Consider the following 27,843-nt stretch of genomic DNA (forward strand, 5'->3'; position numbering starts at 1 on the left):
AAAAGGTTGGGAACCTCTGCTATAGGGAGTAAGAGGTTTTGTCACTACCAGTAATCAGTGAGGAGCAGTAAACCGAGAGCCTCTTCATTTTTCTAAATTTTTGTGGTTTGCCATTGTTTTGAAAGAAACATCTGGGAACAATCTCAGAGTGATTCTATGGTGATGATGCTATTTCCAGCACTTTCCAGATTCCTGAAATTGTTTGTTTTCCCTCTGTTAACAAATGTGTCCACTTCTCCAGTCAAGAAATTAAGTAATCAATAATGTTTGTTATCAGCTGTATCAGCTGAATTTCGAAACTGCATTTAAACTATTTTGATTTGACTTGTGGGCGGCACCACTCGCTCACTGTAGCCTACTCAAAACAGGCTGCAAGTACAATTGTTAAAGTGCATACATGTATACAGCAATACATTCGTGTGACAGCTTGAGTTGCTAGAAGTTCATTGCACTTGATTCACAAAATAATCACCCCGAAAACAACTCATATGTTTCTTCATAGTCAGAAATGACCAAAAATTGCCCATTCTACGATGGTCTGAACCTTCCTTCTCTCCATAGCGCAAGCAGCTGTGCGGCAGGTGAACCAGGCCATCGATGCCTGGGATGAGGCTGCCCTTCTGGCAGCACTGAGGTTGCCGGCCCTGGGCCTGGTCGGGGTCTCCGAACCCAACGCCCGCTGGTACCTGGACCACTTCTCAACGCACAAGGAGCACAGAAATCAGGTGACTGTTGTTTATCAACGCGGCTTATGTTTGATGCTAGTTGTTACTACCAGTGTTTTTTCCATGTCCCTGGCTGAAGATAAGGCTCAAGGCTTTTCAGGCTCAGTTTCCAAATGCAGTTAATATACTGTTACAGACAACTTGGACCTATACGTTTACAGCCCTCACAAAACCCCTGACATTTTTACTGTCTGTCTGATGACTCCTGTGATTTGGGCCTTCTGGTTTCTAATTTATTTGTCCGTTGCTGCCCGTGCGTAGGATGCTGGTTATGCCGTGCAGCTGGAGAGGGAGGAGATCCAGAGAGTCGTCAGCTCCTGCAACGAATGTGCTGATGCTGACAAGAGAAGTACGTCATTGTCATGAAAATCCGACACATTTGCACCAATCCCCCAGTTCCCCCACAAGACTTTGGTTCCATGTCCAGTTATTTCCCTGTTGGAGTTAAAGATGTCAAAAGAAGTACTTGTTGGTGATTTTTAGTATTTGTGAATTTGTATGATTTTTTTTTTTTTAAGGCTTTGACGAGGGTATTTTAGTGTCAATATTTGTTAACATTTGTATTAATGTATCTCTAGCAATGAAGTGGTAACTCTTTGTAGACGGTGTGTCTGTTTTGTACACGATGAGTGACCTCTGTGTGTTGATTGCAGAGCTGGAGGCCATTGTTGCCATCAACGCAGCCATTCGTCTGGGTAACGCGGAGGAGACCGTGGAGCAGCTCATGAACCCTGAGGCACAGCTGCCCATCGTGTACCAGAGCGCCGCCAAGCTCTACCAGGACGAGCTCTTCAGCCTGCAGATTCAGGGCAGCAGGGTAGCCAACATCACACGCATCTACTGGACATTGTCATCAATCATTAATCATTAATCATTAATCATTAATCATTAATCATTTACATTTGCACATAGACATTAGTGAGATACCTTTTTCGTAAGCCAGTGTCTGACTCTGGCAGACCTTGTGTAAAGCATTGGCTTTGCAATTGATGTACTGTGTTCCTTTTGTCACTGTTCATCACAGTCTCTGTATCACAGTGAGGAATTCCCATCGGGACCGGCCAGTCTCAGTATTTCTGAGCGAGGTTGATTGACTCTGACTCTGACTCGGTGGTCTATTTCAGAGCACCCCTGACCTCACTCACGAGGAGCTGAGCGTTGCCGTGGAGATGCTGTCGGCGGTGTCGGTGCTGAACGAGGTCCTGGACACCAAGGACCCGGTGGCCGTCACCGAGCTGCTGTGTGACTCCCCTCTGGGCTTCAGCAACCTGGACCACGAGAACATGCAGAGGTGAGATGGACAGGAGACGGTTCTGATATGAGTAGTCTATAGCCCAGACTGTCTGGGTCACCTGAAATAGACTGTAGGTGTGGACCGTAAATCACTCCATACATAATCACTGCAGCCAATAGCATTTTGTGTCATGCAATATGACCCAATTATGAAAGTAATATTTGTAGTTTTTTATCTATAGTTATAAAGAGTAGCAATATTTTAATTCAGGGCTTATCAAGCCTAACTTCATTTGAAACCCATGCCAACAGTTAGGTACCAGGAGGCGAGATAAATCCAAAAGGACTACTGTCCTGTTTAAAGGGTTAAACATAGTTGAGACTTGCTATCAGGAGGTTGGCTCCTTGACCTGCTCTCCCACACAAATCTGCTGCTGCCCAATTGCTCAATGAAAGATAGCGGGGAAAACTCGGTGTGGTATTTGTGGTATTTAGTTCTCTCAGCACCTGTGCATTCTTCACGCTGATGACGAGTATGCTAAATAGCATGAAAACTGCACCTCCTCTCTGATGAGTCATGTAACAGCCATCGTTTAGTTAGTGGTCTGGAGCTTAGTAGCTGTAGACACATCACTCAGGTCATTGGTAGAACTACGGAACATTCACACATCTATTTTTCCTTTCTTCTATTCATTCCTTCTCCTCTTCAGGTACGCAGATACGCTAATCACACTGAGGGTAGAGGCGTTAGCACTGGGCCAGGAGTTCCTCACCTGGAACGACGTCCAGAAGTGCATCGACACGGTCAACCAGCAAGTCCATGAGGAGCATGAACGTAAGGGGTCTTCGCTCTCCTAGTGTCATGCAAGTGCAACATAGCAGCTGAATGCAGATCAGTGGTGGGCTTGAATTGACCCCAACCTGTCAGTGCCTGATCAAGTCATACTGTATTTAACTGGCTATCTAGACATGAGTGTGATGATGCCTTACAGATTGATATTAATAGTGTATATGGGGTTACAAACATTGCTTAGTGTAATTGAACTGAGAAGGTCACATAACATGTTTTTATATTGTGTGTGCAGGAGTCATAGCAATTGCTGAGATCAATGATGCACTGAACTCGGGTGACGTGGAAAAAACTCTCGCTGCCCTCCTGTTGCCCACTGCCAAACTGCAGGGTGTGAATCCAGACACAGCCAAACACTATCATGATGTACTGCTGCACACCAAGGACCTCCTATGCAAGGTAGCAGAATGCACAACACATGCAGTCGCCTAAAGATTTTACCTCTATCTGCGGAAAGCTGTTTTCTCTTTTCAAGTGATAGTGGTGTTTTAATATGTTGAATGTGTTGTCATACTGTAGACTGGTATGCAACTGAGTTAAAGAGATTGGAAAATATATATTTTATTGTCCCTCTGAAGGGAAATTAGCCACAATCATGCATGCACACCCACACACATGCACACATGCACACACAAACACACACACACACACACGCACACGCACACGCACACGCACACGCACACGCACACGCACACGCACACGCACACGCACACACACACATGCACATACACACACACACACACACACAAGGTTATACAATTTGATGAAGGAGATTGACATATTTACAATGCAAATATACACATTAAGTTTATGTGATGAGAACATTTGCCTCAGGATACAAAGATGGCTGTTAACAGTCCAGTGTTGACAGGAAGATTTAGCATAGAGGCTGAAATGATATGCTTGCTAAAACCTGTCCTTTGGCATAAAGTACCTTGGCTTTTCTCTGGTTGCGTAATTACACTGCTCACAAAAAGTCAGGGATATTGCGTGCTTCTACTTTCATGACATAATACCAATGTAGCTTGAATGCATTTTCTGTAAATTCCAAATGTCCCTAACTTTTTTTGTGAGTAGTGTATGTTTTGTTGAGAAAGGCAGCCATTTTGCTCGGAAGCAGTTGCAACGCACTGGCTTGTTTTGGTTTCCTATAATAGCGCAGCACACAATGTTTCCATCCGAGACGACGTGCATTGTTTAGGGACATTTTGTGTTGACCTATCGTCCATCCCACCACATCCGCCGAGAGGCAAACGCCCATGTGGCTTTTTAGAAGTTCAGATAAACACAGACATCCCAACGGGCTTCTTCCTGATGCTGACAACGTGCAGCTTGGAGGTGGTGGTCCTGGACAGGATGTAGGAGAGGAAAGGGTCCAGACAGCTGTGGAAGCAACACAGGCACACCGCCATGCCGTAATAGCTGTAGAAGTGGTCCTGCAGGGCCGTGTACAGCTTGACGTAGTGCAGGACGTGGATGACGGCGCAGGGCGTGAAGCAGAGGACGAAGATGACGAAGATGAGGGTGCTGGCCCTGACGTAGAGCGACCAGTCGCAGCTGGAGCGGCCCAGGTGGCGCACGATGGAGCCGTACGCAAAGGCGATGACCACCGCCGGCACCAGCAGGCCGGCGACGATCATGCCCAGGCGGTAGGGCACCAGGAAGGTGTAGGGCCCCTCGGAGTAGGGCAGCACGTCGTGGCAGGTGGTGATCTCCAGCCCGCGCAGCTGGTAGCTGTGGCGCACCAGCAGCTCCGGTGCCATGGCGGCGCCACACGCCAGCCACACGACGACGGTGGCCAGCGTGGCGCAGAAGCGCTTGGGCAGGCCCTTGTAGAGGAAGGGCCGCGCCACGGCCAGGTAGCGCATGACGCTCACGCACATGAGCGCCTGCACCGAGCAGTAGACGTTGCCGTAGAAGCACGCGGTGACCAGGCGGCAGGCGGCCTCGCCGAACACCCAGTCGTTGCCGTGGAGGTGGTAGTGCACGCGGAAGGCCAGCACCACCAGCAGCAGGAGGTCGGAGGTCGCCAGGCTGAGGTAGAGCACGGCGCCCGAACAGGTCCGCGCGCGCCCGCTCAGGCACGCCACGATGAAGGCGTTGGAGGGGATGCCCACGGCCATGATGAGCACGTAGGCCGCGGGCAGGAGTCTGGTGCTCAGGATGCCCTGCAGGTACTCCTTGGCGTGCCGGGAGATGAGCTCCAGCTCATCTGGAGGCTGGCTGGAGTCGCTGGTGCAGTTGTCAGAGCTGGAGCCTTTGAAGATTCTCTGCCCGTTGTAGGTTCTCGGGTTGAGAGGGCAGCCGGAGCCATTTTTGCCATGTTTTCGCCGATCGTCTGGGTTATGCAACAGCCAGATGTGTGTGACAAAAAGGGAGAAATTCCTCCGGTTAATGAAGCGTTCGTGGAAACATGTTCAAACGCGCAGGCGCTGTAAATTAACTTAACCCTCATCTGACCCCACTGGGTTGACAGGACACGCCCATTTGTGCCCCCCAGTGTTGTGATGTCATATCTAATCTACTTTTGATTTTTTATCATGATCACGTGTCTCGCTCAAAACATTGAAAAACACTTCCCTGTCATTATACTGTAGTTTCAAACTCAATCAAAAAGTTGTAGACTGTAGTCTAGTCTAGAATAGAATAGAATAGAATAGAATATATACTTCTATAAATGCAATAGCTCCTCATTGTTGTTGTGTACATTTTGAAGTTTGCTTCACAACAAAATAACGGTGATGTTATTTACAGATACAAATATCTGGTGCTTTAAAATAATACATGTTTTCATCTAAGCACTTCATATGTAACAATTTCTAGAAATAATATTTCAATACATTGTTATTACTGTACCTTTGTCTTGAATCGAGAGCGTCGGTAACACAAGTGCGATCAGTAACACCAGCAGTGATTTCTTCATGTCTTTTCCTTTGATTCTTTTCCTTCCAAATGTAATGAGAAGGTTTACATCTTCCCCTCCAGTGTTTGTTACCCTCTCAGCAAGTTTTCAGCATCTGGACGCCTTGGTGTTATGAGCAGTCAGCTCTCCCCCCAATGCTGTCCTAGTGGCGGTCAGGTCCTCAGTGACGGTTCAGTGGCCTCTCCCCTGTTAGTTTACAGTACAGCAGATGGTGAGCGCGTAGCGTAGCCGCTCGCGCGATTAGCGCTGGTTTCCTGTGGAGACGTGTGGAGGCTGGGAGAGACTGAATTCCACAGCGCCGTGTCAGGTCGTTTGAGCCCGTCTGCAGCGGAGGGCGGGGGCTACTGTCAGAGTTGATCAGTCACAGGGCTGTGCGGTGTACAGGTTATGACGTGGCTGTCATGTAACCTTTGACACTATTCCCATGTCAGACGCTGTGACTTGTGTCGTAGAACCCTGTCCCTATCTTGGCTCCTTCAGAAAGAACAGTGTCTATCTGATCATAAAGAGGTCGGAACATACATCACACACAAGGCTACTGCCATCATGTACTGTATGGCTGAATTATGATAGGTTATTGCCTATACAATGCATGTAGTGTTTGTGTATTGTATGTAGAAATGCATATCATACATAAAAAAAGGGCAGTTTATATTTTTAAATGTTTAATCTTTTCATATGGAAGGAAAGAATATGTTTACGGTAGTTTGTCCACAAAAAAGTTTTACATCCAAGTCTTGTTTACTTGAGTTTGTTTTTGTTTGGGGTGTGTGCGTTGTGTCAGTGAAAGGAAGTGACGAGTTACTGCAGATAGCCTCCATTGTAAACTTAAGGGGGTTATTGTGATGTCTGTTTCCTTCCCAAAGGGATAAGTCCGGCTGTGTATTTGTCTTTCATCCAAAGCCTCCTTCTCTATCTATAGAGTTGATCAAGTTCAGTAGATAAAGGAATGCCTCAAGGTGGTTTCAAGTTTTTTTCTCTCTTTGTGTAAACAAAAGTGAACACTGCTGCTTCCAATCAATGTTATTGGAGCTAATCTGAAGTGTTTCCTTCTGCTAATGTTCCTCAGGTCTTGCCTCTTGGCGTTGAGCAGACGGTATTGTCATTTCCACTTTAGTAGCTATCTGTAGCTCCTGGTCCCAAAGTGGCTCCTTATTAGCTAGACAGATCAGTGCCAGTTTGTGGTGTCTGTGTCATTCGTCCTACAATTTTCTTCTAATTCCTAGTTTAGTCTGGGTGCAGTAGCAGTGCTTGAGCTGTGATAAGATTCTGTGTGTGAATTCTCTCTCCCTCTCTCTCTGTGTGTGTGTGTGTGTGTGTGTGTGTGTGTGTGTGTGTGTGTCACCTCTCAGAGCTCGGGGGACGAGTCGGCTGTGCTGTGGCTCGACCAGATCCAGGAGGCCTTACACACTGCCAACCAGGAGGGGGAGGAAGCACTGAGACGTAACTCAGATTTTTGCTTTTGTTTTGATATGTTGGTTTTGTTTTGATATGTTCATGTAGTCCCTCATGTCGATAGCTCGAGTTCAGACACAACTCTTTTAACTCTATTCTCTACACTGTTTCTTAATGTTATTATATGGAAAAATATGTTCTCAGTGATCATGTCATTTAACATGCCAGCTAGTTGTGGTTTACTGAATTTCGAATGTGAAATTCTTTGAAGCACTCCCCAGCTGGGAGTTGCAGACATAAAACAGAGAAATGAAAAGGGAGGACATTGTTGTGGTCATTCCAAATCACCAAAGAGACTCACAAATTATGATGACAGAATGTTGAAGATATTTTCTCCAAGTAGTCCGATGTTTCATAACATGCTACAGTGGAGTATGTGGACAATCCTCTGCGGAAACCTCTGATATGATTGATACCGACCACACTAATGTTGAACCACAGAAAAGAGAATGGGAACTACAGTGTTTCTCAACAACATGCACAATTTATTCCATGCCATGTTGTCTCTTTTGTCTGACTTTTGTCTGACACACACACACACACACACACACACACAAACACACACACACACACACACACACACAGAGCACACACACTCTGAGGACTAGCTTAACTGATGGGCCTCTCTTGTCTCTGCAGTGGCTGAGGCAGTGGCGGACATCAACCAGCGTGTGTCAGATGGAGACACCCAGAGCACGCTGGAGGCCCTGCAGGCTCCTTGTGCCGCTCTGCGGGGAGTCCTCTCCGAATGTGCAGACGACTATCAGTCAGAGCTGGCCAAGCAGCAGGCCCTCAACGCTGCTGAAGGTACTACACACCTACAGTACGCATGGGGAAACGACTGATGTTATGACAGCTACACTGATGTACTTCATTTAATTGTAATATTTCACAAGACCTACCATATTTTCTTCCACATAAGGTATTTCTCAGAAAGTGTAATATGTTTAGAAGGCAGAAGTGAATGTACGACACATACCTACTTGACAATTGATGATACCAGATTAAGCCTTAGAATAAAAGATGCATAAAATGAATACAGGACATAGGATTTTTCGGTTCATGCTTGAACAGAATTGTACTCCATGTCCTGTAGGTGGTGATGATGGTGTTTGGGTGAAGCACAGAATAAAGGACAGATATGACTACTACTACAACTTACAAACCAAAGAAGGGACCTGGAATGAACCAAATGAGTTTGTGCACAACACCTCACAGCTTACCAAAGAGGGAATACAGGTACTAGGCCATCAGCCTACCTCCCTGCCTTCATGCACCCATATATTCTTACTGTGATATAGCACACTCTACTGTAAATGAACTGGCTCTCTGCTGAATAGTTTTGAGGAGAGTGGACCTGTTTTATTAGTTGTTCTAGCGGTATTAGAAAGTGCTTGTTTTGTTGTTTCTGGCATCATGTCCAACACATGAATCAGTCACTAGTCACAAACACTGTTCACTGTCTGCTGCTGGGCTGTGTGATGTGCTGATGTGGTCTGCACTAACCCCTAGAGCACAGTGGGAGGTGTGACGGCCGAGTACAACCGGGAACAGCTCTGGGTGGCCAACGAGCCGCTCGTCATCCTGCTGCAGGCTCGGATCCGGGGCTTCCTAGTGAGAAGGGCCCAAGCAGAGAGGCTACGCTATCTACGGCAACAGGAGCCCAGTGTGGTCAAGCTGCAGGTACAGTAAGATTATAATCGCACAGCATAGGACATCTCTGGATTTAAAAATCTGTTTTTTTCTTTTTTGTGGTTGAATGTTTGTGTGTCCGTTTCCAAACACACTCAAGTGGAAGGTTTTGATAAACGAGGTTGATGTTGAGCATTCGTTTTCAGTACTATTAGTAGGCAAATAAGTTTTATCATCAGACTTAACAATTGGTAAAAAAGACTATATAAAATACTGTATTTTTGTATTTTTTAAAATGCTAAAAAATACTCTTTAAAAGGGAGCATGAAATCACTTTGCAAAGCTTCCATATCTGTCTATTTAATCTATTCCTTTATCAGTACTCACTTTGTTGATTAAGTGGGCAATATGAGCAGCAGCTTTTCTCTGCCTACGAGACATGCCATGAACCTACAAACAGTCAACATACTGTATCTATGCTGACCTTCCTTTTACTGTACATCCAATAGCCTAATGTATCAGAGATGCAACTTGTCAAGTGGTATAAAGTGGAAACAAGTCTCTTGCATTGTCAATGCATGCCCAGATTGCGTATATCGCTGTTTCTCAGGAAGGATTATGACCCTTTTAGTTGGCTTTTAGCAGTGTTATATTGAAGCCAAGGGGCATATACAGTGTTTCTTAAGGCAATACATGGGGAAACTTTTTGAGCGATATTGCAGGGCAATCACATAACGTGTGTGTGTGTGTGTGTGTGTGTGTGTGTGTGTGTGTGTGTGTGTGTGTGTGTGTGTGTGTGTGTGTGTGTGTGTGTGTGTGTGTGTGTGTGTGTGTGTGTGTGTGTGTGTGTGTGTGTGTGTGTGTGTGTGTGTGTGTGTGTGTGTGTGTGTGTGTGTGTGTGTGTGTGTGTGTGTGTGTGCGTGTGTGTGTGAGCAACCCACAGGTTGTTCATCGCGCCCTGGAACATCTTCCTGAATCTCAATATTCTGATCACAGAAAGTCTGGGCAAATTACCAAGTCAGCACAAGTCAGAGGCTACAGTACATTCAGTGCTTTGCACTTTTATGATCACCAAAAGTCTTGCTTTTACCAGAAATGCACGCCTATACCAAAGTTTGACATTTAAGAAATAATATCACAAATCAAATTGGAGTAATTGGAGTATGTCAGAAAATCCCAAGTAGATATTTTCCCAAAATTATGCAGCCCTGTTTTCAATTGAGAATACTCAAAGCCACTTTTGTTTTTCATCAACAAGGCATCAGGTTGCAAACTGAGGAAAATGTTTGACTCACAGACTGTGTCTCTTGACTCCAAGACAGCAACTTGTCAAGGCCAGAGGCCAGCTGACTCATACTATATGTTTAAAAATACAGAGGAAGACATACTGCGGAGTGACATATTCCAGCAAGAATGTTGTAAATAAATATGTACACGACGGAAGACATTTCTGCTTCCCTTTCCAAACACGTACAGTGATGACCCAGATATGTTTTTTTTTTTCCTGTTTGCCATTCCTGGAAGCTATAGGAAGTGATGCGTCAGTTCCATAGTGTGTGTGTGTGTGTGTGTGTGTGTGCGCGTGTGTGTGTGCACCTGTGTGTATCATGTGTGTTTAGGGACGCTATGTTCTTTTATGTATGTGATTTATTTGTTTATGTACTGTATGTAAACAGTAAATATGATAATGTTTTTGTGCAGGCTTCTTGGAAGGGATATAAACAGAGGAAATCCTACAAACAGAGACTCGACACACTTCAAAGCAATGTGGGCTCAGCAGTTAAGGTAGTGTGTACAGTTTAGAACCTGTCTGATCTGTCTGGTGCATAAATGTTTTTAAAGTCACATTTGGCAAGTTGGAAAGAAATGTTGGTTGACAGAATGAATGCATTGAAGATTAAATGATTAAATTATTGCCTTTGATGTTTGCCCGGCTTCAAAACACTTTCTTGTCTGTCTGGCTTCAGATCCAGTCTTTGGTGAAAATGTGGATTGTCAAAAGCAGGTACACTAAAAGGCTGCAGTACTTCAAAGACCATGTAAGTCATGATGGCACAATCCCAGCGATCTCTCATGGCATGCTATGTTCATATTAGAGTGTCCTGATGGTATCTTTTCCTGGTTTTGTTGTGTCTGGATAGGAGAAGGACATTGTGAAGATCCAGGCCTTCTTAAAAGCAAACAAAGCTAGAGATAACTACAAAACACTCAGTAAGTAGAGTATTCCCACTTTTCCATGTTTTATCTGATAAGTGCAAGCTATCCAACAGCTGTCTCTCTCTCTCTCTCTCTCTCTCTCTCTCAGATTCAGATTCAGATTCAGAACAGAAAGTAGTACAATCTCTCTCTCTCTCTCTCTCTCTCTCTGTGTGTGTGTGTTTGCTTGTGGTTATCTACAGTATGTGAGAATGTATGTATGCCTGTGTGCTCATGGTTTGATGCCCTGTGTTATAGCTGGGGCCCAGGACCCCCCTCTGTCAGTGGTGCGGAAGTTTGTTCACCTCCTGGAGCAAAGCGACCTGGATGTCCAGGAGGAGCAGGAAGTGACACGGCTCAGGGAGGAAGTGGTCACCAAAATCCGTTCTAACCAGCAAATGGAGAAGGACTTGAATTTGATGGACATTAAGATCGGCCTATTGGTGAAGAACAGGATCACACTACAGGTCTGACTCTCATTTGATTAGTAGCCTAATATCACACTGTCTCTCAAACTTTACTTTACTTTACTCAAACAGCAGTGATTAGGTTTTTTTCACATCATCAAAAATGTAGCAAAAAGTCTTCGGCAATGTACTGTTATTGTATTTTTCACTTGCCAACTTTAGCTTTTTCTTAATAACACTGCTGATGTACGACTGAAATGATCCTAAATTCCACACTCTGTTTGCTCCTAAACTAGGATGTGGTGTCGCACAGCAAGAAGATGAAGAGCAAGAAGCACAAGATGAGCAGCGAGAGCTTGGCCGTGGGGGCCCGCCAGGGCATTAAGGGCCTGAGCAAAGGCAAGAGGAGACGACTGGAGGCCTACCAGCACCTCTTCTACCTGCTGCAGGTCAGGCTGAGACGCCATCTTCCTTTTACTGCTCACATCCACTTCAGTGGCTTCTCCATCTCATGTGATTTTGGTTTGAAGGAAGTAATGGTTTTGATGGCCGTTGATGGGTCAGGGTATGTTTATGGTCAGAATTGGTTGACAACTCAAAGGGGATTTGAAAGTTAGACTTTCAGGAGGTAGCAACAGACGTAAAAGACGTACATTTCATGACTACTTACAATTCAGGGATTATCTGATGGTTCATACAGTGTTTTTGACAATCATGAGGAGTATTTTATTATGTAGTCCTTCTCCTTTTTGCTGCATCTCTGAATGGCTGTCTTACTCTTCTCCGCTATATTGTACAAATGGTATGCATCGCTTGTGTCTCGTAGACCAACCCATCCTACCTGGCCAAGCTCATCTTCCAGATGCCTCAGAACAAGTCCACCAAGTTCATGGACACGGTGATCTTCACCCTCTACAACTACGCATCCAACCAGCGTGAGGAGTACCTCCTGCTGAAGCTTTTTGAGTCGGCTCTCCAGGAGGAGATCAAGTGAGCCAAATCCACCCCTTACACTTCCCCAAAACCATATCACACTCTTCATATTTAAAAGATGAGGTGGTCCGCTATGTTTTATGGAGTACAAGATGATCCGTAGATATGTTTCCCCCGCTGTTCAAGAATGTGTCTGGATGATGTGATTTACCCTACATTACTAGAGAAGTGCTATCGATGATGATGCACTTGACGCACAAACAGTCTGTTCCCGGGACTGTTGGTTCTTTTTGATAAACAGGGTACAATTGAGGGGGGGTTGACAAATATGGATATTTGTATTGCGTCAGTGTGTCGTAATATGTTTGTGTTGAAAAGTGTGTTTGTTGTGTTAAGTGTTGTTTGGTTTTGTGGTCCTCGTCAGGTCTAAAGTGGACCAGATCCAGGACATTGTGACAGGAAACCCCACAGTTATCAAGATGGTGGTGAGTTTCAACAGAGGCGCTCGCGGTCAGAACGCCCTGCGTCAGCTGCTGGCCCCCGTGGTGAAGGAGATCATCGAGGACAAGAGCCTGGGAATCAACACCAACCCCGTGGACATCTACAAGGCCTGGGTCAACCAGCTGGAGACGCAAACCGGACAGGCCAGGTGGGCAACAAACATACTCTGTTTCTTTCTCTATGTCTCTACAGACACACACACACACACACACACACACATACTGGACACACAATAGCAAAAATCTTAATCATAAGTGCACAGGCTCATAACCATAACTCTAATGACAGACAAACTCTCTCTCTCTCTCTCTCTCTCTCATCCTTGACTTCAAGCAGCTGTTTTCAAGTTTGTTCACATTTAATTTTCAGTTGCCTCATGTTCACACATGTTGGTATTTGCCTGCTGGATGTGTTTAGATAGCTATATGTACTGTAAGCCTCTTACTGCATTATTTATTTTTACCTCCTGCCTGCCCAAACCTTCAGCTACATATCATTGGACCTGTCTTTGAGACATACTGTATACTGTATGTGTACATAAGTGTGTAAATGTAAACTGACTCTGTCCTGTATATACTGTCACTCACATGTACTGTATATCCAGAGGTATACACACACTCATATTGCATTTATGTATGCTTCATGTTTATGTCTCTGTGACGCACTCTATCTCTCACACACACATGTGTGCATATCACACACACACACACACACACATGCACAAACCATGCATTGCATACGCAATACACTGTGCATAATAAAGAATTACTTTCACATAATGCACATAGCCATATGGAGAAAACTCATTAAAACCAAAACAATAATCTGAAGATAAGTCTAAGATTTTATTCTATCTGTTCCAATATTTATTTACTCCTGTTTGTGAGTTCCACCAATCATTGGTGGATACCAATCATTTTTAACAAACCACAAACAAAATTCATTCCCTCAGTTCATAAATATTATTATTAATTACTATTACAGTAACCTGCCTTACGAGGTGACTGCTGAGCAGGCTCTGTCCCATGAGGAGGTACGGACCAGGCTGGAGTCATCCAATCAGATGCTGTGCACGGTGACGGACAAAGTGCTCAGTTCCATCACTTCCTCACTCGACAACATTCCGTAAGCCTTAGATTCCCAGATATAGTAAACTGAATTGTTTATCTGTAATGTCATTTTGTGTGTACTGCATGTGTCCGTTTATTTATGTTGTGCCAGCCTTTGAGGCATCCATTCTGCCCACAAGGGGGCAGTATTGGTGTGTAACAGAAGGCCCAAGAACATTCATCATTACTTTTGAACATTGCTGATGGTTGTCAACATCTGTGTGCATTTCCATTAGGACAGTATGGGTGCCTCTCATTCATCTTTTAAACATCCTACCTTCCTTCCTCGGTCCTCGTCCTCTCTGATCTACAGTACATAAAGAATGATGGGGCGGCAACAATGGGATAGTCTATCCAGTGTTAGTTATAGATCAGTGGGAACGAGCCTGGAGGACCAAGCATCGAGGATTGAGGAGAGAAGTCGAGAGGCACCCCATGTTAACATTTGCAGTGTTTCAGAATGAATGACGCTTGTGTTTTCATGCTGTGCATTGTGGGTCATGTCCATTTCATGTGGGGCCATTTCACGCCGGTGTTTTGTCTTTTTGCATGTAGCTATGGCATGAGATACATTGCAAAGATCCTGAAGAACACGCTCCACGAGAAGTTCCCCGACGCCACGGAGGACGAGCTACTGAAGGTCAGGAGCTAGACTTCATGCAGATCATTTCATCCTGTGCTGTATTGTACTGGGGAGGAGGCCTGGCTGCGAGATGTCAGGTCTACCAAGTAACAGCTGCAGCTGGCCCCCCTCAGTCTCATTCCCTGGCAGACCGCTGATTTCCTGGACTCCTGCTTGAGGCTTTAAGTTTGTTAGCAGATGATTTGTAGATTTGGATGAAGTATCAGAGACGGACAGACTGTCCGAAACTAAATGTTCCCCCTGCTGACTGGCTCCTCACCGCAGCCTTTTCATTCACACAGTCGTGTTGGGTCCTCGAGTCCATCTTCAGAGCGGAGAGTAAAATGATAGATAGATAGATAGATACTTTATTGATCCCCAAGGGGAAATTCAAGAATATGGGTGATGATATGGCTTTTTGATGATATGGCTTTTTGAGAGCTCTGTCTGTCAGCTCTGCTGTGGGAATGTGTGCATGTGATGTGGGAGATGCTCTAAAGTGTGGTTGACACCAAGAACGATGACGATAACGGAAAAGAAGTGTTGCTCTAGCTAATCTGAATGACGACATCCACACATAATAAACTATAGTGATGACAACATCACTCATTATACAACAACAAGACATCGTCAGAGTTATTTTCAATTATCATTATACAGGGTACCCACGGTCATGGAAAACCTGGAAAAGTAATAGAATTCTAAAATCCCATTTCCCAGGCCTGGAGAAATCATGGAATTCAGTAAATTCATTGAAAGGTTTGGAAAAGTCATGAAATTTCATTTGTTTCATACTGAGGACACAATGACGTGCTCCAGTACCGAACTGCTGTACTCCAGTACAATCTGAAGTTCAGATTCAGCTAGTTCCTGTATTTGGTGGTAACATTGTATTTAGATAATAAAGGGAAAAGAAAGGAATGTTGTCTAATCCGCAAAGTCAAAGTAACAGAAATTAAAGGAGCAATGCAAAACTTAAGTAGAGAGAGGCACATACAGTATTGAGTGTTCTTATTCAAAGATAGACTGTTATGTCAGTGCAAATAGTTGAGAGTCTAGAGTAGGCTTGATCTACACAGAATTTATCAAATTGAATTGTAAACAGGCACAGGTAACCACTTTGACATAATTTCATGGAACACTGAAGTGTGTGCTCTCTTTCTGACCATTTCTGAACTGTGAAACTCATCAACCATGCTTTGTGGCTGTGAAGTTATTGCAGTATCATCATAATTGTTCCATCTGTGTGTGCATACAATTCTAAAGAGCAAAATAGTTCACATCAAGGATACTGTATATCAACTCACATAATATGATCGCTTCCTTCATAGATTTAAATAATTGTTTGGGAGGACACACATTTCATCCAATCTTGTCACTTTTCATAATTGGCTTGTGGTGTATAGTAAGCAAAATGTTCACTTGTCTGTCACGAAAAGTCACGGAAATTTCATTCAAGGTCATTGAAATGTCGTGGAAAGGTTTTGGAATTTTGTCAGTAAAAATGGGTGGGAACCCTGATTTATAGTTATCGTTGTTGGTGTGAACAGCTTTTAACCAAATAGAAATTAAAACATGTCTTGGAGAACTAGTGCTGATGGGGCCTGTGTGTGTGTGTACGTGTGTGTGTATCTGGCAGGTCGTGGGCAACCTGCTCTACTACCGCTACATGAACCCGGCCATCGTGGCGCCGGACGGCTTCGACATCATCGACATGACGGCGGGCGGGACGCTGCACTCGGACCAGCGGCGGAACCTGGGCTCCGTGGCCAAGATGCTGCAGCACGCCGCCGCCAACAAGCTGTTCGAGGACGAAAGTGGCCACCTGACCTCCATGAACCAATACATCTCACAGACCTACCAGAAGTTCAGGTGAGAGGGAGAGGGAGAGGGAGAGGGAGAGGGAGAGGGAGAGGGAGATGGCCTCTGATGAGCAGTCAGTCATTTGCATGAAGACTGAAGGCAATTCTGGCTCAGTATCTGAAGTTTAGATGGGATGAAATTACTAGGATGATTACCAAGCTAAATAATGACAATAGTTCATGTACATTTTACAGTTGCACATGTAAGTGATTTTATCCTTCTTGGATATCTCTCAAGCACGGGGCGATGGAAAACATCCATTATGCGATGCTGTTTGTATTATTAAGAGCAACTTTATCACTGTAGTTCATACCAGTGTCTGAATCATGAGGCCGTGAACTGTACGGGAATGAGTATTTTTTCTCAAAACAAGTGCTTAATCAGTGACTGCACAGAAAATTCCAGAAATCCCTGCGTCAGGTAAAAAGGGTAGAAATGCGCACTATGTGCCCGGTAGCGGACGGGTCACCACAGGCTAGAGGCTACGTACACCAGATCCGCGAGAGCTCGTCCCAGGAGGAGGGAGAGGAAGTGGGCCTTTGTGTGAAAGTGTGGTATCAGCAGATGGACAGTAGGGAAGGAGAGGGGCGGAAAAAGGCAGAGCGGAGGGAGCACTGAAAGGTGCCTCTGTGGATGTGCAGCCTCGCACTCCTTCCCTTGCTCTCTCCATCTCCCCCTTCTCCCCCTTCTCTCTCTCTCTCTCTCTCTCACTCTCTTCTTACTGTACTCCTCTACTACTGCCTCCATAGCTCCCATTCATCCCTCTTTTCCAGCCTTCTTTCTTCCCTTTTCCTCATTCTCTCTCTCTCTCTCTCTCTCTCTCTCTCTCTCTCTCTCACTGATTGCCCTCTCTCCCTCCCTTCCCCCTGCCTCTCTTGGTCTATCACCCTCCTTTCACTTTCCCTCTTTCTCTCTCTCTCTCCCTCTCTCTCTCTGTTTCTCCGTCTCGCCCCTGACCCCCTCCCTGGCCTCTGTCACTGGTGCAGTGAGTCATGGCTTACTGGTAGTCACACGGCTCCCTGTCTCTGTGGATGTCTGCGTGTTGTGCTGCAGTGGCGCCCCCCCCCCCCCACCCACCCCGCGCTCTGCACCCATGGCTGCATCTGCCGATCTAATTAAGACATTACGGAGGCCCTGCACCCACTCAAGAGCTACAGTCTCTGCCTCGCTGCCTAATGCTTTCTGCCTCGATCAATGCGGTGTCCGCTCTTGTATCTGAAAGGGGAAAAAAACAATTAGGGTGGGAGTGCATGATCATTTCCCAGACACCTCTGGTGGGTACGTAATAATGACAGGATAGCAGGGAGCGCTGAATAAACACGATGAGTGGGCTCAAATGGAGAGAAGGGGTTGGGATTGTGGCTTTGTAATGTAGTTGTTGGAAGAATGTGGTCCTATTGCAACAGTGTCTGGATGTTGTCTGGAGGTGCATAAGGAGAGATAAGGAGTATTGAATCAATGTTAATGTGTGTTAAACTGGAGATAGAAATGTGAGATGTCTAGTGGCTGTCTTGTTTAGCAGTCTTTAAAAAAAGATAACAATGAAATAGGCCCTACATGTTTTGGAAAAATGTTTACTAGACATGCAAACATCTGGACATGTGACCTCGACCCCAAAATCTAAGTTGCTTTATAAAACACTGAAGTGAGTAATTCCTAGAATGTTCCAGATTAAGATGGATGATGAACGTCATGAGTCACAAACTCCTTGAGTAATCCACAGCAGGACAAATGCACTGTGAAGGCATTATGGGCCTGTGTGAAAGTCAAGTCTTTCAAGTTTTATAGGTGCTTATTCAGTTGAGACAAATTAGTGGTTTTCTGCTGTCTTTTTTTGCATTCTTAAAGTGTTTAATTGCTTTTCACAAATTGCATTTCTGTATTGTCAGTGGTGCTGACTGATTGGCTGAAATATGTCCACTGCTCAGCTCAGCTGTTCTCTCTCTCTCTCTCTCTCTCTCTCTCTCTATCTCTCTCTCTCTCTCTCTCTCTCTCTCTCTCTCTCTCTCTCTCTCTCTCTCTCTCTCTCTCTCTCTCTCTCACAGGGCCTTCTTCCAGGCTGCCTGTGACGTGCCCATCCCCGAGGAGAAGTTCAACATAGACGAGTACTCGGACATGGTGACGCTCAGCAAGCCCATCATCTACATCTCTGTGGACGAAATCATCAACACACACTCGGTAAAGGGCCTCATCTGCCCACCGGGGACCCCATTAATCCACCGTGTGTGAATGTCTTTAGGGCTGTATATCTGCCGTGAAAAAGAGCTCCCCTTCACACTTCAATTCAAATTGAGGATTAGAACACAGAGTGGGGATTAGTCAGCCATACGTAGGAATCATTAGGTCTACCCCAGTGATCTAAAGGTGCCGGACGTTATGGGATTAAAGCAACACAATGTAGGATTCCCCTTTCTCCGTCAACTTTCACCGTATTGGGTGCCCATTTAGTGCTAAGAGGGCACCCACTTTGTCTAAAGCCGACAAAAAGGGTGATGATCCTACCCGTGACAACAGTGTTAATATACATGAATAGATAGCCTTTATTGTCTCATAGGGATAATTATTGCCACACAATTTCCTGTCATGCTCCATAGCACAGGAAACATGTAACAAATAGCACATGTAACACATATATCCCATCGACTAACATATTGCAGTACCTGGCTGGCACTGCAAGCACACATTGTAAGTCAGTGTAGCATCAAAATGAGTTTGAAAAAGTTTAAGGTTTAAAACCTGCATTGTGTTGCTTTAAGACGCATGTACAACTGTTTTGAGAATATCACCCAGTGTCTGCTTTGAATTAGATACCTGATGGCCTAAGTGACTGGTTGACTTATACGCATTAGTCAGTGAGTTTTTCAAATCTGTTGGATTCTGTGTCAGCATGAGAGTTTTTGAAATCTGTTGGAAATGCTTGGAAATTGTGCTGTAAATGTTACTGGGAAGCTGTTTACTGTAGTTCATTGGGATACACTTTCTGCTGAGGTGCTCATAATTGCAGAAAGCAGAAGGTCATGGAGCAGATGCACAACTTCCCTCATGCTGACTAGTAATTTCTCAGGGTGTTTGCTATGATCCACTGCAATGGTAGTAACATGCTTTCAGTTTAGTTGGGGGGTTGTCATGCACTCAGACCCCCGTGACTCACGACAAGGTGTGAGTCACTGAGATGAGCGAGTAAGCTGGACACACACACACACACACACACACACACACACACACACACACACACACACACACACACACACACGCATACATACACACAAACACACGCACACACACACACACACACACACTCACAGACACACACACACACACACACACACTCACACACACACACGCGCGCCACACACACGTGGCTATTGCTGATTCACAACTTTTTCATTGGGGTTGTGACATGAACATTATTGAGCGGTTTTCTGTGGCAGCCCAGTGAAAGTCAATACACACACACAGAGACACACACACACACGCACACACACGCACACACACACACACACACACACACACACACACACACACACACACACACACACACACAACACACACACACTTAGGTGCAGCAGAACTAATGGGAACCATGTGGTTGGAGCTGGAGCATGTGTTGGCTGGTGTGGTGGCTCACGGGTAGAGGACCCTTCTCAGTTGCTGCTTTCAGACATGTCCTCCACATACTGTACATGTCCTCCTATATGTACAGTATATTTGTCAACGGAGGTCCGACCCTTCAAATGTTCACATTAAGTGTGAACGACACTGATACATATGAACAGAATCTCTGTGCAGTTGAACAGGTTGAATGTGGTAGAGCACACACATGAACAGAATCTACGCATGTTCTTCGCTTCGTTCAGACACGGGCTCATTTACATAATGTCCGTCGGAAATATTAGTAGGGGAGTAGTGTAAGTGCCGGCTAAGTTCGGAGTTCCAAATGTCCGGTTATGTTGTTCAGTTAGACGGCCCAACCACTTGACATCCGCAGGACATGCAGACTTTCATCCACGTCTGAAAGCAGCTATTGTCAGCCCAGTGGATCCCCATGCTGAGGAGGCCCAGTGCAGTCTACCCTCTGGCCCCTCACGGCACACTCTCACACCCCACACTCTCACACCGGTGGCTGTCAATCACCCAGGCCTCTTTTGCACACACTGTCTCCATTCACTCACCCACACCCTCATTTTTTCTCTGTCTGTCTGTATGTCTGTCTGTCTGTCTGTCTGTCTGTGTGAGCCTCTCACTCCTTCCCTCTCTTCATCCGGCTTCCCTTCTTTTCATCACCCACTCTAACACAACACAGACCCACACACCCATCATCTTTGTTTTCCGCTCCGTTTCCCTGACCAGACGTTACCTCTCTCTGCTTTTCTGTCCTGTCTGTACTGCCGCACACACACACACACACACACACACAGCCTGATCTGTTTCAGATGGCCGAGCTGGATGCTGTTCACACTGATGTCAGTCCCACTGACTCCTTCCCTCGCCAGCCCTTCCAGGCTGACTAACAATGAAGCCATTTCCCGCCCATCTCGAACCGAGCCCGCGAGCCACATTAGGTTCTGATCAGCTCATCTGGGTCAGCCGGACTTCCCCTCTCTGTCCCTGGGCTGGCAGGGGATCTGCCAGAAGGCGAGATGGGTCCGTCTCGCGGGCCTGGGAGGGGTCGCCATAACCAAATCCCAGCTGGACGAGGGAGAAAGATTCGCTCAGGCCTTAATGTGGTGGAAAGAATGACTCCATTCCGACAACTGCTTTCTTCTCATGATTGCAGTCCATTTAGTTTGCAAAGCAGTTATTATTTCTGCACAACAGAATCACAATAAAAGCCCTAGCAACGGTGTGATAACGACGGCTTTACACCCTGTTTGTCTGTGCTGTGCTGTGCTGTTCTGTGCTGTGCGTGCGGGAGGGAGGGAGGGAGGGAGAGATGTGGTCTCTGTTGAGAGGAGAAGGAGGATCTTTCTGGAAGGATCAGGGCCGACTCATAAATCTCTGTGCTTCACCTCCTTTTACGCTGCGACAACAAAGAGCAAGGGCTGAGTTACCCAACAATCCTTACATGTCCCTCATACACTGAAAGCAGTTTGGTTCTCTTCTTCTCTCACCTCACCCCCCTTTGTCTCTTTCTCTCTCTCTCTCTCTCACACACACACACACACACACACATACGCACACACACACATACACACAAAAAGAGAGGGAGAGAGTGGGTGAGAGAGAGAGAGAGTCCCATGTAAATGTTGGAAAATATGTCATGGATTATATAGAATCACCTAAAAAACAGTGCAGTAATTGTCCTCAGGTTGCAGTTGATTTGTTCTAAGGTGACCTCGTGTGTGTGTGTGTGTGTGTGTGTGTGTGTGTGTGTGTGTGTGTGTGTGTGTTTGTGACTCAGCTTGTTTTAGAACACAAGGAAGCCATTTCCCCCGATCAGAATGACCCCCTGCATGAGATTCTGGACGACCTGGGAGAAGTGCCGGACGTGGAGGCTCTGCTCGGTACCGTTCTCCATATACTCCTTTCTCCTTTGAAATCCAGCTCTTTCATGGAGCTGTGTTTTCCCTGTAGTTTTGAGGCAGAGAGTTTCCTCCTTTTGTTCTTGCAGTGTCCTGAAATAAGTTTGCATAACGGGTAGCTCCCAACCAAAACTTGTGGAACAATAGTACCATAATTGTTGACAATGAATAGGAAGCAGCTTTAGAATAACAGTCAGTTGTTAGAATAACAGTCAGTTCAGCCTTGCCTGAATAAAATGAAATAAAGATACCTGACTTTCTTGCTAGCAGTAATTAAATGAGAAGGCAGTAAGCCCATATTGTACTCTGTACACTACTGTATATATATATATATATATATATATATATACACACACAAAAGCTAATGTTAAGCAGGACTTCATCAGACTCTTCAGAAGTAACCTTTCTCTGTTCTGAAACAACCAGGTGAGGGGGCCATAGACCCAAATGACCCCAACAAGGACAGTGCGTTGACCCAGCTGGCCAAGACGGAGATCTCCCTGAACCTCACCAACAAGTTTGAGCTGCTGGAGGGAGACGACAAGGACACCAAGGGCCTGATGATGAAGTGAGTTCAGATGCCCAGTCTCACACCCTTAAGTAGGGTTCAGACCAAAAGATTTACGATGAGACGAGACGAGTGGCAACGTTCTAAAACGTTGACTAAACATGTTGAATGCTCTGCGACGGCTTGCAACTACAGTACATGCAACATTTAATTCACGCTGCTGCAACTCGGTCTCACCGCATTGGGAATCTTTGGTGTAAATTGGGCTTTACACACACTTCAGCATTAGTGCATACAGCATACAGCATACAGGATGAGGCACTGTCCTCTGGTAGGGTCCATAAAACACATTAAAAAGGCGGCCAGTGTAGGTCAGGTTTATTTGTAGATAATCATTCTTCTGCGAAGAAACATGTTTTCTCTAGCAGAATGGTTGTCAAGCCACTTTGAGATGCAGCAACTCTAACCTTGTATACATTTGGGGTGGCACAGTAATTTAGAAAGAAATGTGGTAGGTGTGGATTCTGCTGGATTTTACAAACGTGATCCAACCAATGATAATCAAGGACCAGAACTATCCATTTTAGAGGACTTATAAGACCATACCTAACAATAGTCAACCAAGTTGTTTATATATGCAACTTGTCCCCCACATAACATTCTGTTTTACAAAATGGTTTCTGAGTTTTAGAGAGTCCCTATTCAAGCAGACAATTTATGCGTGCATCTACTGTATATGTACTGCATTGTATGATTTTCTTTTCATTTTTTTTTTTTTAAATTCATTCTTATCATGTTTTATTTGTTTTTACTGTTTGTGTTTTGTAATCATGGTTGCACTGTATGTTTGATGGGTACACACTGTACTGGTTACTGTACTGTAGTGTATAGTCACATGTGATAGGTAATCTCTTACTCTAGGTTGCCCTTTTAACAACTGGCTAGGGATAACAAATGGCAAAAAAAACTCATATTTACGGTAGTTTTGTTTGTTGATTAATGAGCACTGTCTCTATTTATAATAGTAATAAAGGCCATGGGCTCTGCTGTGGAACAGCAAGGGCCAACAAGTGCCTCAATACTATTGGTATCTATCTCTCTCAATTGCTCTCTCTCTCTCTCTCTCACACTCACACACAGCTCAGTCACACACTCTCAGACATAACCACAATCATACTGACTCACGCTCAAATACACTCACACACTCATTCTCACTCTCTCTATCATTCTGTCTTTTTCAGTCTCTTCTCTCTAACGTAGATGTGAAGGCCTTTGCACAGACCTTCTCTTGGAACTGCTAGGGCCGTTGCAGCTGTTCAATCAATGAGACTGCGCCCCATAGCCAGTAGCCTAGCAGAAGCATGTTTAGCCAAACAAGTGCTCAAGCTGCTCTCGAGTCATGTCCTCTCGACAGTGACCCGTCGTTCAGTCTTTTCTGCAGACAGCTCTTGGTACTGGATTCCAGGCACGTTATATAAATAAGCCCTGTGGGCCGCTGGTTTCCTCCTCTGTTATCGTCGAGCGGCAAGTCAGGAGTCCATGATCTTCCCAGCCCCCTATCTCGTCCCTCTCATGATGGGATGGGACAGGAAGTCACAGGAAGTGACAGGATGCAGCCATACTGTACGGCAGAACTGCTGCGTTAACTGTGTCCTCCCAGGCCCCAGCACATACGTCTCGTTCACAATCTCGCTCTCTTGCACACTGGAAGGTCAACCTTAATATAAATGCACACATATGTGATTACTACACTAACTAACACAGCCACAACTGTTCATTGGTTCTTAGCATACTTAACCAAGGGTACTGGATGAAAGTTCAGATAGCCTCTTTTTTGGTTGATGTATTGGAAGTTGGGGATGAACCTTGGAAGGATATTTGGGGCAGGAGGGTCTAGAGTCGTGTGGAGGAAAGAGGAAGTGTGAGTCAGCCTCGCCCCCCTCCCTGGTCGCAGTAGAGGCCAGACACTGACGTGTCTCTATTGTCCATGTGTTAACACTCTCCACTGCTCCCAGAGGCTCACAGCGAGAGTGCTTTGTTCCCAAGTCCAAATGGACAAGAGCATCAATAACACCAGAAGAGCAGAAACTACACACAAGCGTTCCTGTGTTGTCAACCTGTGTTTTGTAATACTGCGTACATTATTCAAATGTCTCTGCGGTCTGACAAATGGTGGTTAAAAAGTCATAAATAAAAGAAAATGGTAATAAAAAATGATTCAGTATGTGTTTACTGAATGTTTTATGATGTTCTCTGTGCAGAACCAAGAAGCTCATTGTGGATGTCATAAGGATTCAGCCAGGAGAGACCCTGACTGAGATCTTGGAGACGCCAGCCTCTCCGGGCCAGGTGAGGTCCCTAGCAGCACATCCAAATGCTGTTGAACCTGTTGAAGATCAAAATGCTAGTGGACTTGCCATTTTCTGGTAAAAAATGATCCACTCCCACCATCAGTGGTAATGCCAGTAAGTCTGAGTCTGACTTGTGAATTGATTTTGTGGGTAACTAAATCAACAGAAAGGACTCCTCAAAAATGTGTAGAGAGGTCTTGACTTAAATACCAAAAATGTCCCCAGATAGCTCAGTCTAGCCTGACCTTGGTGGGAGTCTGTGCTATTGCCTGATGTACATGTTTAATAGGTCAACAACTCATTTCCCATGAGAGCTTAGAGGTCATCTTTCAGTAAATCTATATGTTAAAGGCAAGGGAGGGCCTGGTAACTCTGTTTGACCCCATGTCAGGTTATGTGTAGGGGGCTTTGAAACATTCCAGTTTACTCCAGTCAGACACTTTCTGATAAATATATAGACTCAATGAGCCGTAAGTTGATGACGAGAAAAACATCTGCCATATGATTAAACATATAGATATGGACAATGTTTTAGTCAGTGTGAATTAACCGTGTGTGTGTGTGTGTGTGTGTGTGTGTGTGTGTGTGTGTGGTCGTAGGAGGTGGACCACACAAAGCTGGTGGAGAAGCGCACGGAGCAGGACGCCAACGCTCCAGAGGGCCTGAAGAGCAGCCAGGCTGCCCTGGAGGACCGCCAGCTGCCCCTGGAGCAGAAGAAGAGGAAGATCAGCCGCAACCTGCGCACCCTCGAGCAGGCCGGCCTCGTGCGCAACGCCAACAAGTACCAGGACGTCATCAACGAAATCGCCAAGGTAGCGCCAGGTTCTGCTACTGTGCGGTCTCTGCCACTGATGCCTTGAGATGGATTTAAAAAAAAATTAAACAGCACAGTGAAATTATCGTTTTACGGGTACAGTTTCTAAATATGACTAAAGAATAGCCATACATAATAATAACAACCATTACATATATTTAGCACTGTTGCAGGTACTCAACCTTACATCTTCAGTGTAACTAAAATAGCCGACTTCAGTTGCAATTAGTTGTCATTTTCATTGTCTACTGTGGGAGTTAGTGGGGGTGTTACTTGACCGAATACTAAATTGCAGTGGAAATTAAACCAAGCCACATGAATGCAAAGCTTCTGTTGATTCTTTCCTTCTGTTGATTGACAGGACATTCGGTACCAGAGGCGCTATAGACAAAGACGGAAGGCTGAGCTGGTCAAGCTTCAACAAACACTAGGTGCCCTGAATTCCAAGGCAGCATTCTATCAGGACCAGATCAACTACTACGACACCTACATCAAAACATGCTTGGACAACCTGAACAGGAAGTATGTTCAGATCCTATGTAAAATGCACTGTCCATTCATCACACTACAACTAAATAATCAGTTGAATAGTTGACTGGATCATGATCAGGTTTCAATTCACGTCACATCCATAACGGCAGTTTTCCGTACCTAAAGCGTTACAAAAATGACAAAGTTTCATGCTATATACAGTATCTACATACTGTACTGTATATCATGATTTTGTTAGTTTCCTGAAAAATGCAGAGAGTTTGTAGAAAACCTGTTATCTCTCACTAAAAGTATGTATCTTTGATGTCACATCCATAACGCTGATACAATGGCATATACTGTATTCTTAGGATGTAAAAGATTATATGAAATTTGATGATTTGTCAGTATTCAAAGGACAGAGGATACGTTAAAAGTTATGCAAATGTATTCACTGATACTTATTATGTCCATCTCATGTTTACCAATATGAGTCCAACTGTCACATCCATACCACTGGAAGTGCCCTTTTGTTCACCTCATTTGTAGATGAGAAAAATGTTGATGAGAGATCATGTTTTTGCTGCATGCATAAAATTCATGACCATGGTATTGCTTATCTTTGCTTCAGCAAATGTCCTCCTTCGGTGTGTGTGTGTGTGTGTGTGTGTGTGTGTGTTCGTGATCATCTTTTAGAAATGCTCGTCGCTCCATCAAGCTGGACAGAAAGGGGGATGATAAGGGCAGCCGGAAGTCCAAACAGCAGTCCCTCAAGTACACCGGTGCCAAGCTCCACGAGAAGGGCGTCCTCCTGGAGATCGAGGGCCTTCAGACCAATCAGTGAGTCCCACACCTGTCACCTGTCACCTGTCTCCTCGTCTCATCTCTCCTCTCCTCCACTCCCCTCGCCTCTGTCCTCATCTCACTTTTCCTCTCTCGCTCGTCTCGTTCTCTTTCCTACTCTTCTCTCCTCCTCTGAACCCACTGTGAGGCCTAGCGTGCGTGTGTTTACTGTATGTACTGTATGTGTGTGTGTGTTGGGGTTGGTGGAGGTTGTCTTTGATGTGTGTGTGGCATGCTGTGTCAGCTTATTGTGGTGATGACCGGAGAGAGCCACTCTCATTTGGCTGAGAGGGTCTTCCTGCCCTCTCCATCCTGTTGGCCGTCCAGTAGGGGATTTCTGAGAACTCCAATACAAGGCACTCGCATACTTTGGTTGTCTCAGAGGGGCTGAGCAGAAGGAAGTGCCATGGAATTGCCTTTGAGGAAAGGGTACTTTGAGCCCCAATGGAATAGTGACGTTTAGTAAATGTTTGTGTTTTGTTGCTTTTTTCGGTATTCCTGAGGCCTTTTCCCTTTAATGGGAATGCCACACAAGATTGTTTTGCCAGTCGTGCAACTCCCAGACTTGGACAGTGTACAGAAACAAGATCTTTTTGTTATGTTCTTTTGATTTCCTGCAATATGTTTTATCTTTCTTTTATTATTGTAAAAACTGTGAATAAATAATTTAACAATGAAAGGTTAACTAGTGTGCTATTGCTTTTGCCATCTCACCACCTCAGGTTAAAGAATGTCATGTTTGACATCTCACCCTGTGAGGAAGTTGGGGACTTTGAGGTGAAAGGCAAGTTCATGGGAGTGGAGATGGAGAAGGTGCAGCTTCATTTCCAGGTAACGCTCATTCATCAGCTAGACAGGGTGTGCGCACACTGCAGGGACAGGCCC

At 45.1% G+C, this 27,843-nt stretch overlaps 2 protein-coding genes across 2 annotated transcripts in view; one reads left to right on the top strand and one right to left on the bottom strand.

The window, feature by feature from the left end:
• Nucleotides 1–27,843, top strand: part of iqgap2 (IQ motif containing GTPase activating protein 2) — a 56,563-nt gene that overhangs the window by 27,006 nt on the left and 1,714 nt on the right. The window contains exons 10-37 of the mRNA XM_062543236.1: nt 562–725; nt 987–1,074; nt 1,379–1,542; nt 1,850–2,016; nt 2,669–2,793; nt 3,044–3,207; nt 7,084–7,174; nt 7,826–7,993; nt 8,283–8,425; nt 8,699–8,869; nt 10,520–10,603; nt 10,786–10,857; nt 10,960–11,029; nt 11,273–11,481; nt 11,718–11,870; nt 12,248–12,411; nt 12,779–13,003; nt 13,840–13,980; nt 14,520–14,604; nt 16,226–16,458; nt 18,495–18,627; nt 21,851–21,953; nt 22,398–22,539; nt 24,741–24,828; nt 25,430–25,642; nt 26,006–26,166; nt 26,812–26,955; nt 27,681–27,789. Of these exons, the coding sequence (XP_062399220.1) occupies nt 562–725; nt 987–1,074; nt 1,379–1,542; nt 1,850–2,016; nt 2,669–2,793; nt 3,044–3,207; nt 7,084–7,174; nt 7,826–7,993; nt 8,283–8,425; nt 8,699–8,869; nt 10,520–10,603; nt 10,786–10,857; nt 10,960–11,029; nt 11,273–11,481; nt 11,718–11,870; nt 12,248–12,411; nt 12,779–13,003; nt 13,840–13,980; nt 14,520–14,604; nt 16,226–16,458; nt 18,495–18,627; nt 21,851–21,953; nt 22,398–22,539; nt 24,741–24,828; nt 25,430–25,642; nt 26,006–26,166; nt 26,812–26,955; nt 27,681–27,789 (3,974 nt within the window). The remainder of the gene's footprint in view (nt 1–561; nt 726–986; nt 1,075–1,378; nt 1,543–1,849; nt 2,017–2,668; nt 2,794–3,043; nt 3,208–7,083; nt 7,175–7,825; nt 7,994–8,282; nt 8,426–8,698; nt 8,870–10,519; nt 10,604–10,785; nt 10,858–10,959; nt 11,030–11,272; nt 11,482–11,717; nt 11,871–12,247; nt 12,412–12,778; nt 13,004–13,839; nt 13,981–14,519; nt 14,605–16,225; nt 16,459–18,494; nt 18,628–21,850; nt 21,954–22,397; nt 22,540–24,740; nt 24,829–25,429; nt 25,643–26,005; nt 26,167–26,811; nt 26,956–27,680; nt 27,790–27,843) is intronic.
• Nucleotides 3,356–6,023, bottom strand: f2rl2 (coagulation factor II (thrombin) receptor-like 2). Its single transcript, XM_062543237.1, has 2 exons — nt 5,665–6,023; nt 3,356–5,146 (listed from the first exon to the last, which is right to left on the bottom strand). The coding sequence occupies exons 1-2, from the start codon at nt 5,729–5,731 to the stop codon at nt 4,086–4,088; spliced, it is 1,128 nt and encodes a 375-aa protein (XP_062399221.1). The 5' UTR covers nt 5,732–6,023; the 3' UTR covers nt 3,356–4,085.

Source organism: Sardina pilchardus, chromosome 8 (assembly GCF_963854185.1).
Source record: "Sardina pilchardus chromosome 8, fSarPil1.1, whole genome shotgun sequence".
Classification (NCBI taxonomy): domain Eukaryota; kingdom Metazoa; phylum Chordata; class Actinopteri; order Clupeiformes; family Clupeidae; genus Sardina; species Sardina pilchardus.

Excerpts from the sequence above, each read along its gene's own strand:
- f2rl2 (XM_062543237.1), bottom strand. The coding sequence starts at position 5,731 with ATGAAGAAATCACTGCTGGTGTTACTGATCGCACTTGTGTTACCGACG. Across the intron at positions 5,147-5,664 it reads GCTCTCGATTCAAGACAAAG|ACGATCGGCGAAAACATGGC; the intron begins GTACAGTAATAA and ends TGCATAACCCAG.